A 13135-nucleotide genomic window follows, 5' to 3' on the forward strand; every position below is an offset into this window, starting at 1 on the left:
CGGGGATTGGCCGGACCCTCTGGGGGCGGAGCCGCTCGCGTTGGGTGGGCGGGGCCGCGTCGTGGCCGGAAGCGGAAGTGCTGTGCAGGTGCCACCATGGCGGCCCCGGGGGCGGCGGACGGGGGAGGCTCCGGAGACTCCGCGGGGCCCGCGACGGGTGAGGGGGCACGGGCGGGGGCGGCCGGGGGCAGCGGGGCCCGGGCAGGGCCGGGCGGGGGCTGCGGGTCGGGGGATCCGGCTGGGGGTGCGGGGGGCGCTGGGGGGCTGCGGGGTGAGGGGGGCTCTGGGGGGAAGGGGCAGAGCAGGGGGGCCGGGGGGATCTGGGGGGTCCGGGGGATCCCGGGGATCTGGGGGTGCTCTGGGGGGCTGGGGGCGGTTTTGGGGAGTCCGGGGCGCGGGGGTGTCAGGGGGGTGAGGGGGGCTGGGGGCGTTTTCGGGGGTCCCCGGGATCTGGGGGTGTTGGGGGGTTTGAAGGATCTGGGGGTCTGGGGGCGGTTTTGGGGGGTTCGGGTGATCTGGGGGTATTGGGGGGGTTTGGGGGCGCTCTGGGGGTCTGGGGGCGGTTTTGGGGGGCGTGGGGCAGATGTGGCAGAGGGGTCATGGTTGGGCGGGGCTTTGGGGCAGATCCGGGGGGGCTGTGAGGGGTGGGGGGGGACCCCAGGTGACCCCCGTGTCCCGGTGGGTGAAGTTCCCATCCTGTAGCTCCTGGGGGGGCTCCGGGGGGCTCAGCCTGGTGTCCCCCCGCCCCTCAGTGTCCCCTCAGTGTCCCCACAGTGTGAAGCTCCTATCCTGGGGTGCCTGGGGGGGATCAGGGGAGGTTTAGCCCGGTGTCCCCCTGTCCCTCAGTGACCCCAGTGTCCCCCCTCAGTGTCCCAGAAGGTGAAATGCGCCAGCCTGGGCGTGCTGGGGGATCTCGGGGGGGTTTAGCCCGGTGTCCCCACCCCTCAGTGACCCATCCCTGTCCCCACAGTGTCCTGGTGTGTGAAGTGCACCAGCCTGGGCGTGCCTGGGGGAGATTAGGGGGTCTCAGCCTGGTGTCCCCCTGTCCCTCAGTGACAGCCAAGTGTCCCCCCTCAGTGTCCCAGAAGGTGAAATGTGCCAGCGTGGGCGGGCCTGGAGGGGATCAGGGGGGTCTCAGGGTGTCTCAGCCCGGTGTCCCCACCCCTCAGTGACCTGTCCCTGTCCCCACAGTGTCCCTGTGTGTGCAGTGCGCCAGCCTGGGCGTGCCTGGGGGGGATCAGGGGGGGCTCAGCCCGGTGTCCCCACCCCTCAGTGACAGCCCTGTGTCCCTTTAGTGTTCCTGTGTGTGCAGTGCGCCAGCCTGGGCATGCTGGGGGATCTTAGCGGGGGTTTAGCCCGGTGTCCCCACCCCTCAGTGACCCATCCCTGTCCCCACAGTGTCCTGGTGTGTGCAGTGCGCCAGCCTGGGCGTGCCTGGGAGGCTCAGCTCGGTGTCCCCACCCTTCAGTGGCCCGTCCCTGTCCCCACAGTGTCCCTGTGTGGGAAGTGCACCAGCCTGGGCGGGCCTGGAGGGGATCAGGGGGGGGTTTAGCCCGGTGTCCCCCTGTCCCTCAGTGACAGCCAGGTGTCCCTTCAGTGTCCTGGTGTGTGGAGTGCACCAGCCTGGGCGTGCCTGGGAGGCTCAGCCTGGTGTCCCCATCCCTCAGTGACAGCCAGGTGTCCCTTCAGGGTCGCTGTGTGTGAAGTGCACCAGCCTGGGTGTGCTGGGGGGTCTCAAGGGGCTCAGCTCAGTGTCCCCAACCCCTCAGTGGCCCGTCCCTGTCCCCACAGTGTCCTTGTGTGTGAAATGCGCCAGCCTGGGTGTGGCTGGAGGGGATCAGGGGGGCTCAGCCCGGTGTCCCCACCCCTCAGTGACAGCCAGGTGTCCCTTCAGTGTCCCTGTGTGTGAAGTGCACCAGCCTGGGCGTGCTGGGGGGGCTCAGGGGGGTTCAGCCCGGTGTCCCCATGTCCCTCAGTGACAGCCCTGTGTCCCCACAGTGTCCCTGTGTGTGAAGTGCGCCAGCCTGGGCGTGCCTGGGGGGGCTCAGGGTGTCTCAGCTTGGTGTCCCCACCCCTCAGTGACCCATCCCTGTCCCCGCAGTGTCCCTGTGTGTGAAGTGCGCCAGTCTGAGTGTGCCTGGAGGGGATCAGGGGGGTCTCAGGGTGTCTCAGCCCGGTGTCCCCAGCCCTCAGTGACCTGTCCCTGTCCCCGCAGTGTCCCGGAAGGTGAAGTACGCCAGCCTGGGCGTGCTGGGGGGGCTCAGGGGGGCTCAGGGTGTCTCAGCTGGGTATCCCCACCCCTCAGTGACCCATCCCTGTCCCCACAGTGTCCCTGTGTGTGAAGTGCGCCAGCCTGGGTGTGCTGAGGGGTCTCAGGGGTCTCAGCTCAGTGTCCCCACCCTCAGTGGCCCATCCCTGTCCCCACAGTGTCCTTGTGTGTGAAGTACGCCAGCCTGGGCGTGCCTGGAGGGGCTCAGGGGGTCTCAGGTGTCTCAGCTCAGTGTCCCCACCCCTCAGTAACCTGTCCCTGTCCCCGCAGTGTCCCGGAAGGTGAAGTACGCCAGCCTGGGCGTACCTGGAGGGGCTCAGGGGGTCTCAGGGGGGTCTCAGGGTGTCTCAGCTGGGTGTCCCCACCCTCAGTAACCCATCCCTGTCCCCGCAGTGTCCCGGAAGGTGAAGTACGCCAGCCTGGGCGTGCTGAGGTGTCTCAGGGGGGCTCAGGGGGTCTCAGGGTGTCTCAGCCTGGTGTCCCCACCCTCAGTAACCTGTCCCTGTCCCCGCAGTGTCCCGGAAGGTGAAGTACGCCAGCCTGGGCGTGCTGGTGCTGCAGAACGCGTCGCTGGTGCTCAGCATCCGCTACGTGCGCACCCTGCCCGGGGAGAGGTTCCTGCCCACCACGGCCGTGGTGATGGCCGAGGCCATGAAGGGCAGCGCCTGCCTGCTGCTGCTGCTGATCCAGCACAGGGGTGAGCATGAGGGGACATGGGGACAATGGGGACAGTGGGGACAGTGGGGCTGTGCCTGCTGCTGCTGCTGATCCAGCACCGGGGTGAGCATGAGGGGACAGTGGGGACATTGGGGACAATGGGGACATGGCCTCTGTGCCTGCTGCTGCTGCTCCTCCAGCACCAGGGTGAGAGGGGACATTGGGGACAGTGGGGACACTGGGGACATTGGGGACACTGGGACATTGGGGACATTGGGGATAGTGGGGACAGTGGGGCTGTGCCTGCTGCTGCTGCTGATCCAGCACCGGGGTGAGAGGGGACATGGGGACAATGGGGACACTGGGGACAGTGGGGCTGTGCCTGCTGCTGCTCATCCAGCACCGGGGTGAGAGGGGACACTGGGGACATTGGGGACATTGGGGACACTGGGGACATTGGGGACATGGGGACACTGGGGACACTGGGGCTGTGCCTGTTGCTGCTGATCCAGCACCGGGGTGAGCATGAGGGGACACTGGGGACAGTGGGGACACTGGGGACAGTGGGGCTGTGCCTGCTGCTGCTGCTCATCCAGCACAGGGGTGAGCTGGGGACACTGGGGACATAGGGACAGCAGGGACATTGGGAACACTGGGGACATTGGGGACACTGGGGACACTGGGGACATGGGCTCTGTGCCTGCTGCTGCTGCTCATCCAGCACAGGGGTGAGCATGAGGGGACACTGGCGACACTGGGGGACACTGGGGACATTGGGGGACAGTGGGGACAGCAGGGACACTGGGGGACACTGGGGGACATGGTGACACTGGGGACAGTGGGGACACTGGGGACAGCAGGGACACTGGGGGACACTGGGGACAGTGGGGCTGTGCCTGCTGCTGCTCATCCAGCACCGGGGTGAGAGGGGACACTGGGGACATTGGGGACACTGGGGACATTGGGGACATGGGGACACTGGGGACACTGGGGCTGTGCCTGTTGCTGCTGATCCAGCACCGGGGTGAGCATGAGGGGACACTGGGGACAGTGGGGACACTGGGGACAGTGGGGCTGTGCCTGCTGCTGCTGCTCATCCAGCACAGGGGTGAGCTGGGGACACTGGGGACATAGGGACAGCAGGGACATTGGGAACACTGGGGACAGTGGGGACACTGGGGACACTGGGGACATGGGCTCTGTGCCTGCTGCTGCTGCTCATCCAGCACAGGGGTGAGCATGAGGGGACACTGGCGACACTGGGGGACACTGGGGACATTGGGGGACAGTGGGGACAGCAGGGACACTGGGGGACACTGGGGGACATGGTGACACTGGGGACAGTGGGGACACTGGGGACAGCAGGGACACTGGGGGACACTGGGGACATTGGGGACAGCAGGGACATTGGGGGACACTGGGGACATGGTGACACAGGGGACATTGGGGACAGTGGGGACAGCAGGGACACTGGGGGACACTGGGGACATGGTGACACAGGGGACACTGGGGACATTGGGGACAGCAGGGTCACTGGGGGACACTGGGGACATGGTGACACTGGGGACAGTGGGGACATGGTGGACATTGGGGGCACTGGGGACATGGTGACACTGGGGACAGTGGGGACATGGCGGGGCCAGGGCCACCCCTGGCACTGTGCCATCCTCAGCTCTGAGGCGAGCACAGGCTGGGGACACAAAGGGGACACGAGGGACCAGGAGGGGACTGGGCAGGGGTCACACGGTGGGGACACTGGGGACATTGGAGGGACGCGGTGACGAGTGGCAGGGACCCGGGGGACACGAGGGGACACAGGGGGGGTGGCAGGGACGGAGTGGCCGTGGCCACGTCCCCGTGCTGAGCCCTGTCCCCGCAGGCAGCGTCCGGCAGACGGCGGTGACGCTGCACGAGGCCGTGGTGGGACAGTTTGGGGACACGCTGCGCCTGGCTGTCCCCTCCCTCATCTACACCCTGCAGAACAACCTGCAGTACGTGGCCATCTCCAACCTGCCCGCCGCCACCTTCCAGGTGTGACACGGGGACACCACCAGGGGGAGGTGGCACATGGGGACAGCTGGGACATGGGGACAGGTGGCACACGGGGACAGGTGGCACATGGGAGGAGGTGGCACACAGAGGGAGGTGGCACTCAGGGGGAGGTGGCACTCAGGGGAGGTGGCACACAGAGGCAGGTGGCACATGGGGACAGCTGGCACACAGGGAGGTGATGAGCTTGGGGACCTTGGTGACTGTCACTGTGTCCCTGTGGCCGTGTTATTGTGACAGCCACAGTGCACTTGTCACCGTGTCCCTATGACAGTTATGGTGTCCCTGTGACAGTCACTGTGTCCATGTGACAATTATGGTGTCTCTGCCCTTGTGACAGTCACTGTGTCCCTGTGACAGTCACTGTGTCCATGTGACAGCCAGGGTGTCCTTGTCCTTGTGCTCCTGTGACAATCACAGTGCACTTGTCACCATGTCCCTGTGACAGTCACTGTGTCCCTGTGACAGTTATGGTGTCCCTGTGACAGTCACAGTCTCCCTGCCCTTGTGACAGTCCCTGTGTCCCCGTGACAGCCAGGGTGTCCCTGTCCTTGTGCTCCTGTGACAATCACAGTGCACTTGTCACCATGTCCCTGTGACAGTCCCCATGTCCCTGTGACAGTTATGGTGTCCTTGTGACAGTCACTGTGTCCCTGTGACAGCCAGGGTGTCCCTGTCCTTGTGCTCCTGTGACAATCACAGTGTCCTTGTCCCCATGTCCCTGTGACAGTCACTGTGTCCCTGTGACAGTCCCCATGTCCCTGTGACAGTTATGGTGTCCCTGTGACAGTCCCCATCTCCTTGTGACAGTCACGGTGTTTCTGTCCTCGTGTTCCTGTGACAGTGACCGTGTCCTTGTCCCTGTGTCCCTGTGACAGTCACGGTGTCCCTGTGCCTGTGTCCATCTGACAGCCACGGTGTCCTTGTCCTTGTGCCCTTGTGACAGTCACCCTGTCCTTGTCCCCATCTCCCTGTGACAGTTACGGCGTCCCTGTGACAGCCATGGTGTCCCTGTGACAGTCACCATGTCCTTGTCCCCATGTCCCTGTGACAGCCATGGTGTCCCTGTCATCGTGTCCCTGTGGCAGTCACAGTGTCCCTGTGACACTCATGGTGTCCCTGTGACAGTCACCACCTCCTTGTCCCCGTGTCCCTGTGACAGTCACGGTGTCCCTGTCCTTGTGCCCTTGTGACAGTCACCATGTCCTTGTCCCCAAGTCCCTGTGACAGTCATGGTGTCCCTGTGCCCATGTTCCTGTGACATTCACCCTGTCCCTGTCCTTATGTCCTTGTGACAATGTCCAGGGTCCCTGTCCCTGATGTCCCTGCTGGTGACAGTGTCTGTGTCCCCCAGGTGACCCTGTCCTCAGGTGTTCTTGTCCCCCATGTGTTACTGTGTCCCCATCCCACAGGTGACCCTGTCCCTGCTGTCACCAGCTGTCCCTGTCTCCCGGGTGACCCTGTCCCTGTCCCAGGTGACTGGGTCCCTGCTGTCCCTGCAGGTGGCTTTGTCCCTGTCCCAGGTGACTGTCCCCATGTCCCTGTCCCCGCTGTCCCACAGGTGACTATTGTCCCTGTCCCCGCTGTCCCACAGGTGACCGTGTCCCCAGGTGACTGTCCCCATGTCCCTGTCCCTGCTGTCCTCAGGTGATGTACCAGCTGAAGATCCTGTCCCCATGTCCCTGTCCCCAGGTAGCTGAGCCTGTCCCTGTCCCCACTGTCCCCAGCTGACCCTGTCCCCATCCGCGCAGGTGACGTACCAGCTGAAGATCCTGTCCCTGTCCCCACTGACTGTCCCTGTCCCCCGACCCTGTCCCCACTGGCTGTCCCTGTCCCCATTGCTGTCCCCGCAGGTGACGTACCAGCTGAAGATGCTGTCCCTGTCCCCACTGTCCCCACTGACTGTCCCCCTTGCTGTCCCTGCTGTCCCCACTGACAGTCCCCCTTGCTGTCCCCTGTCCCCGCAGGTGAGGTACCAGCTGAAGATCCTGTCCCCATGCTGTCCCCACTGACTGTCCCTGTCCCCATTGCTGTCCGCACTGACTGTCCCCCAGCTGAAGATGCTGTCCCTGTCCCAGATGACGCTGTCCCCATGTCCCTGTCCCCATTGCTGTCCCCGCAGGTGACGTACCAGCTGAAGATCCTGTCCCTGTCCCTGTCCCTGTCCCCACTGGCTGTCCCTGTCCCCATTGCTGTCCCCACAGGTGACGTACCAGCTGAAGATCCTGTCCTTGCTGTCCCCAGCTGTCCCTGTCCCTGCTGTCCCCAGCTGACCCTGTCCCTGTCCCCCTGACCCTGTCCCTGTCCCCGCAGGTGACGTACCAGCTGAAGATCCTGTCCCCCTTGCTGTCCCCCAGCTGAAGACCCTGTCCCTGTCCCCAGCTGACCCTGTCCCCATGTCCCTGTCCCCCTGACCCTGTCCCCATCCCCGCAGGTGACGTACCAGCTGAAGATCCTGTCCCCATGCAGTCCCCACTGACTGTCCCTGTCCCCATGCAGTCCCCACTGACTGTCCCCATGTCCCTGTGCCTGTCCCTGCAGGTGATGTACCAGCTGAAGATCCTGTCCCTGTCCCCAGCTGACCCTGTCCCCATGTCCCTGTCCCCACAGGTGACGTACCAGCTGAAGATCCTGTCCCTGTCCCCCTGACTCTGTCCCCACTGACTGTCCCCCTTGCTGTCCCCGTCCCCACAGGTGATGTACCAGCTGAAGATCCTGTCCCTGTCCCCACTGACTGTCCCCATGACCCTGTCCCTGTCTCTGTCCCTGTCCCCACAGGTGATGTACCAGCTGAAGATCCTGTCCCTGTCCCCAGCTGACCCTGTCCCCATCTGCACAGGTGATGTACCAGCTGAAGATCCTGTTCCTGTCCCCACTGACTGTCCCCATGACCCTGTCCCCATGTCCCTGTCCCCACAGGTGACGTACCAGCTGAAGATCCTGTTCCTGTCCCCACTGACTGTCCCCATGTCCCTGTCCCTGTCTCTGTCCCTGTCCCCACAGGTGACGTACCAGCTGAAGATGCTGTCCCTGTCCCCAGCTGACCCTGTCCCCCTGTCCCCACAGGTGACGTACCAGCTGAAGATCCTGACCACGGCGCTGTTCTCGGTGCTGCTGCTGGGCACGGCGCTGTCGCGGCTGCAGTGGCTGTCGCTGGCGCTGCTGTTCGCGGGGGTGGCGCTGGTGCAGGCGGAGCAGGCCCGGGCCGTGCCGGCCGCGGGGGCGCTGCCGCCGTCCGCGGGCCCCGAGGGGCCGCCCCAGAGCTACGCCGTGGGGCTGGCGGCCGTGGCCGCCTCCTGCCTGTCCTCGGGCTTCGCCGGCGTCTACTTCGAGCGGCTGCTGAAGCGCTCGGGCGGCTCCATCTGGCTGCGCAACGTGCAGCTGGGCGCCGTGGGCACGGCCGTGGGGCTGGGCGCCATGCTGGCCGCCGAGGGCCCCGCCGTGGCCGCGCTCGGCTTCTTCTACGGCTACAACGGCGCCGTGTGGGCCGTGGTGGTGAACCAGGCGGCCGGGGGGCTGCTGGTGGCCGTGGTGGTGCGCTACGCCGACAACATCCTCAAGGGCTTCGCCACGGCGCTCTCCATCCTGGCCTCCACGGCCGCCTCGGCGCACCTGTTCGGCTTCCGGCCGCGCGCGCCCTTCCTGGCCGGCACCGCCATGGTGCTCGCCGCCGTGGTGCTCTACGGGCGGCCCCGCGGCCAGGCCGCCGCCCGCGGGCAGGACCCCGGCAAGTCAGTGGGGCCCTAGGGAGGGACGGACACGGGGACGCCGCGGGGACGGAGGGAGGGACGGGACGGACGGGGCCGCGAGCGGGGCGGGGAGACCCAGGTGAGGGGTGCGCAGGTGAGGGGTGAGCAGGTGAGGGGTGAGCAGGTGAGGGGTGAGAAGGTGAGGGTGCCGAGGTGAGGGTGCCAAGGTGAGGGGTGAGAAGCTGAGGGGTGAGCAGGTGAGGGGTGCGCAGGTGAGGGTGCCAAGGTGAGGAGGGGACCCAGGTGAGGGGTGAGAAGGTGAGGGGACCCAGGTGAGGGGTGAGAAGGTGAGGGGTGAGAAGGTGAGGGTGCTAAGGTGAGGAGGGGACCCAGGTGAGGGGTGCGCAGGTGAGGGTGCCCAGGTGAGGGGTGAGCAGGTGAGGGTGCCAAGGTGAGGGGTGAGAGGGTGAGAGGTCAGCAGGTGGCAGGATCTCATTAGGACTCATTAATATGGTGGAGAAGCTTGGGGGTCCTCAGGGGTCAGCAGGTGAGGGGCAACAGGTGAGGGGAGCCAGGTGAGGGGCAGCAGGTGGCAGGGCCTCATTAGAGCTCATTAGGGCTCATTAAGGCTACTTAGGCTCATTAGCCTCATGAGAGTTCATTAGAGCTCGTTGGGCTCATTAGAACTCGTTGGGCTCATTAGGGCTCATTTGTATGGTGGAGGAGCTTGGGGGTTCTCAGGGATCAACAGGTGAGGGGCAACAGGTGGCAAGGCCTCATTAGAGCTCGTTAAGATTCATTAGAGTTCATTAGAGCTCATTAGACTCATTAATCTTGTTAGTATGGTAGAGGAGCTTGGGAGTCCTCAGGGGTCAGCAGGTGAGGGGCAGCAGGTGGCAGGGCCTCATTAGGCTCATTAGAGCTCATTAAGGCTCGTTAACCTCATTAGGCTCGTTAGGATGATGGAGGAGCTTGGGGGTCCCCAGGGTCAGCAGGGGGGACCTCGGTGTTGGCCTTGTTTGAATGGTGGGGACTCGTTAAGGCTCATTAAGCTCATTAGGGACCTGCAGAGGCTCATTAGGGGATGGGGAGCTCATTAAGGCTCATTAGGGACCTGCAGAGGCTCGTTAGGGGATGGGGAGTTCGTTAATGCTCATTAATTGTTGGGGGCTCATTAAGGCTCATTGGGTGCTGGGGGATGCTGAGTGGAGATGAATGAGGTCAGAGGTTAATGAGATCAGCAGGGTTAATGAGATCAGAAGTTAATGAGGTTAATGAGGTCAGCAGGGTTAATGGGGTTAATGAGGTCAGCGGGGTTAATGAGATCAGCAGTTAATGAGGTTAATGAGGTCAGCAGGGTTAATGAGATCAGAAGGTAATGAGGTTAATGAGGTCAGCAGGGTTAACGAGGTTAATGAGGTCAGTGGGAATAATGAGGTTAATGAAGGATCTCTGGGTTAATGAGGTCAGCGGAGTTAACGAGATCAGAGGTTAATGAGGTTAATGAAGGAGCTCTGGGTTCATGAGGTCTCCGGGGTTAATGAGATCAGAGGTTAATGAGGTCAGCGGGGTTAACGAGGTCAGAGGTTAATGAAGGAGCTCTGGGTTAATGAGGCCAGCGGGTTAACGAGTTCAGAGGCTAATGAGGTTAATGAAGGAGCTCTGGGTTAATGAGATCAGAGGTTAATGAGGTCAGAGGTTAATGAGGTCAGCGGGGTTAACGAGGTCAGAGGTTAATGAGGTTAATGAAGGAGCTCTGGGTTCATGAGGTCTCCGGGGTTAATGAGATCAGAGGTTAATGAAGGAGCTCTGGGTTAATGAGGTCAGCGGGGTTAACGAGGTCAGAGGTTAATGAGGTTAATGAAGGAGCTCTGGGTTAATGAGGTCAGCGGGGTTAATGAGATCAGAGGTTAATGAGGTTAATGAAGGAGCTCTGGGTTAATGAGATCAGAGGTTAATGAAGGAGCTCTGGGTTAATGAGGTCAGCGGGGTTAATGAGGTCAGAGGTTAATGAAGGGTTAATGAGGGGCTCATTGGGACCCCGCCCCCCGGCCGGTGGGGGAGGGGCCGGATGTACAGATTTTGTAGGGGGGAGGGGCCGGGCGCGTTTTTAACGAGCTTTGGGGCTAATAAAGGAGGATTTGGTTAAAGCGCGTGTGGGGGGGCACTAACACACTAACCCGGGGGGCTGGGAGCCATGGGGGACAGCATGGGATCCATGGGGGATGGATGGGATCCATAGGGGACAAATGGGATCCATGGGGGACGGATGGGATCCATGGGGGACAAATGGGATCCATGGGGGACGGATGGGATCCATAGGGGACTGCCTGGGACCTACGGGATCCATGGGGGACGGATGGGATCCATGGGGGACGGATGGGATCCGTGGGGGACGGATGGGATCCGTGGGGGACAGCATGGGATCCATGGGGGATGGATGGGATCCATAGGGGCCGGATGGGATCCATGGGGGCTGCCCGGGGGCTGGATGGGATCCATGGGGGCTGGATGGGATCCATGGGGGATGGACAGGATCCATAGGGGGAGGATGGGATCCATGGGGGATGGATGGGATCCATGGGGGACAGATGGGATCCATAGGGGACTGCCCGGGACCTACGGGATCCATGGGGGATGGACGGGATCCATAGGGGACTGCCTGGGACCAATGGGATCCATAGGGGACTGCCTGGGACCTATGGGATCCATAGGGGCCAAATGGGATCCATAGGGGCCAAATGGGATCCATGGGGGACTGCCCGGGACCTATGGGATCCATGGGGGACGGATGGGATCCATAGGGGACTGCCTGGGACCTACGGGATCCATGGGGGCCAAATGGGATCCATAGGGGACTGCCTGGGACCTACGGGATCCATAGGGGCGGGATGGGATCCATAGGGGACTGCCTGGGACCTACGGGATCCATAGGGGCGGGATGGGATCCATGGGGCTGGATGGGATCCATGGGGGACGGATGGGATCCATGGGGGCGGGATGGGATCCATGGGGGACGGATGGGATCCATAGGGACCCTCCCGGCTGCCACAGGAACCACCCAGGGCCATACAGAATCTATAGGGGACTGCTTGGGGCCATACAGGATCCACAGGGAACCCCCTGCACCGTGTGAGATCCATAGGAACTGCCCAGGGCCCTATAGAATCCATAAGGGACCCTCCCCCCCGGGCCATATGGGATGCATAGGGGACCCCCCCAGGGCCATATGGGATCCCCCAGGGCTCTCCCAGCCCCTGCAGCCCCCTCTGGAGCTCCCCGGGCCCTATAGGATCCATAGGGGACCCCCCCAGGGCCATATGGGATCCCCCAGGGCTCTCCCAGCCCCCTCTGGAGCTCCCCGGGCCCTATAGGATCCATAGGGGACCCCCCCAGGGCCATATGGGATCCCACAGAGCTCTCCCAGCCCCCTCTGGAGCTCCCTGGGCCCTATAGGATCCATAGGGCCTCTCAGGGTCTCTCTCTCTTGCAGGTCTCCCAGCAAGGCCAAGGGCACCTGACGGCACTGAGCGACCCCGGGCCCTATAGAGCGACCCCCCGGGCCCTATAGAGGCTGCCTGGGGCCCTATGGGGCGCTATAGGATCCATATGGACCCTCTATAGGGCCCTGTGCCCCCCGGGACCCCTCAGTCCCTACAGCTGCCATATGGACCTTCCCCATCATGGGGGCTATAGGGACAGCTCCCCCCAGTCCCTATAGAGGCCATATGGACCCTTCTCCCCAGTTCCTATAGAGGCCATATGGATCCTCCCCCCTATCCCTATAGGGGCCACATGGACCCTCCCCCCAGTCCCTATAGAGGCCATATGGACCCTCCCCCCCATCCCTATAGGGGCCATATGGACCCTCCCCCCCAGTCCCTATAGGGGCCATATGGACCCTCCCGCCAGTCCCTATAGGGGCCATATGGACCCTCCCCCCCAGTCCCTATAGGGGCCATATGGACCCTCCCGCCAGTCCCTATAGGGGCCATATGGACCCTCCCCCCCAGTCCCTATAGGGGCCATATGGACCCTCCCGCCAGTCCCTATAGGGGCCATATGGACCCTCCCCCCCAGTCCCTATAGGGGCCATATGGACCCTTCCCCCCATCCCTATAGGGGCCATATGGACCCTCCCCCCCATCCCTATAGGGGCCATATGGACCCTCCCCCCCATCCCTATAGGGGCCATATGGACCCTCCCCCCAGTCCCTATAGGGGCCATATGGACCCTCCCCAGTCCCTATAGGAGGACTCAATTACACTCCTGGTCCCCATAGGAGCCCTATGGCCATGCCACCCTCCCGGAGCCTATATGGGACCCCCCCAGGTCCCTATAGGGGCCATAGGGCCCCCCCGCGCGGGTTTGAGGTGAATTAAGAGGATTTTGGTCAAACCTTGGCTCCGCGCCATCGCCAGGGGGCGCCACCCCCACAACGCGTCCGCGCATGCGCCGCGTGGCACCGCC

General features: G+C 63.5%; 1 protein-coding gene and 1 long non-coding RNA gene across 51 annotated transcripts; both read left to right on the top strand.

Moving 5' to 3' along the window:
- Positions 1–31: 31 nt before the first annotated feature.
- Positions 32–10814, top strand: SLC35A2 (solute carrier family 35 member A2). Of its 50 annotated transcripts, none has more exons than XR_013180281.1 (8): positions 32–157; positions 2784–2966; positions 4806–4957; positions 8042–10216; positions 10251–10269; positions 10363–10396; positions 10521–10573; positions 10618–10814. XR_013180281.1 is itself a non-coding variant. In XM_077172567.1 (4 exons), the coding sequence occupies exons 1-4, from the start codon at positions 97–99 to the stop codon at positions 8720–8722; spliced, it is 1077 nt and encodes a 358-aa protein (XP_077028682.1). In that variant the 5' UTR covers positions 32–96; the 3' UTR covers positions 8723–10814. The 50 variants fall into 50 exon arrangements, 1 of the variants encoding a protein (XP_077028682.1); XR_013180283.1 differs by lacking the exons at positions 10251–10269; positions 10363–10396; positions 10521–10573 and adding exons at positions 10217–10250; positions 10312–10355; positions 10487–10511 and having other exon boundaries at positions 8042–10120; positions 10583–10814; XR_013180284.1 differs by lacking the exons at positions 10251–10269; positions 10363–10396; positions 10521–10573 and adding exons at positions 10217–10250; positions 10312–10355; positions 10487–10511 and having other exon boundaries at positions 8042–10120.
- Positions 10815–11622: 808 nt separating this feature from the next.
- Positions 11623–13063, top strand: LOC143692292 (uncharacterized). Its single transcript, XR_013180194.1, has 2 exons — positions 11623–12409; positions 12544–13063. It is a non-coding gene; the product is annotated as an uncharacterized LOC143692292 (long non-coding RNA).
- The last annotated feature ends 72 nt before the right edge of the window (positions 13064–13135 follow it).

Source organism: Agelaius phoeniceus, chromosome 38, assembly GCF_051311805.1.
Source record: "Agelaius phoeniceus isolate bAgePho1 chromosome 38, bAgePho1.hap1, whole genome shotgun sequence".
NCBI lineage: Eukaryota > Metazoa > Chordata > Aves > Passeriformes > Icteridae > Agelaius > Agelaius phoeniceus.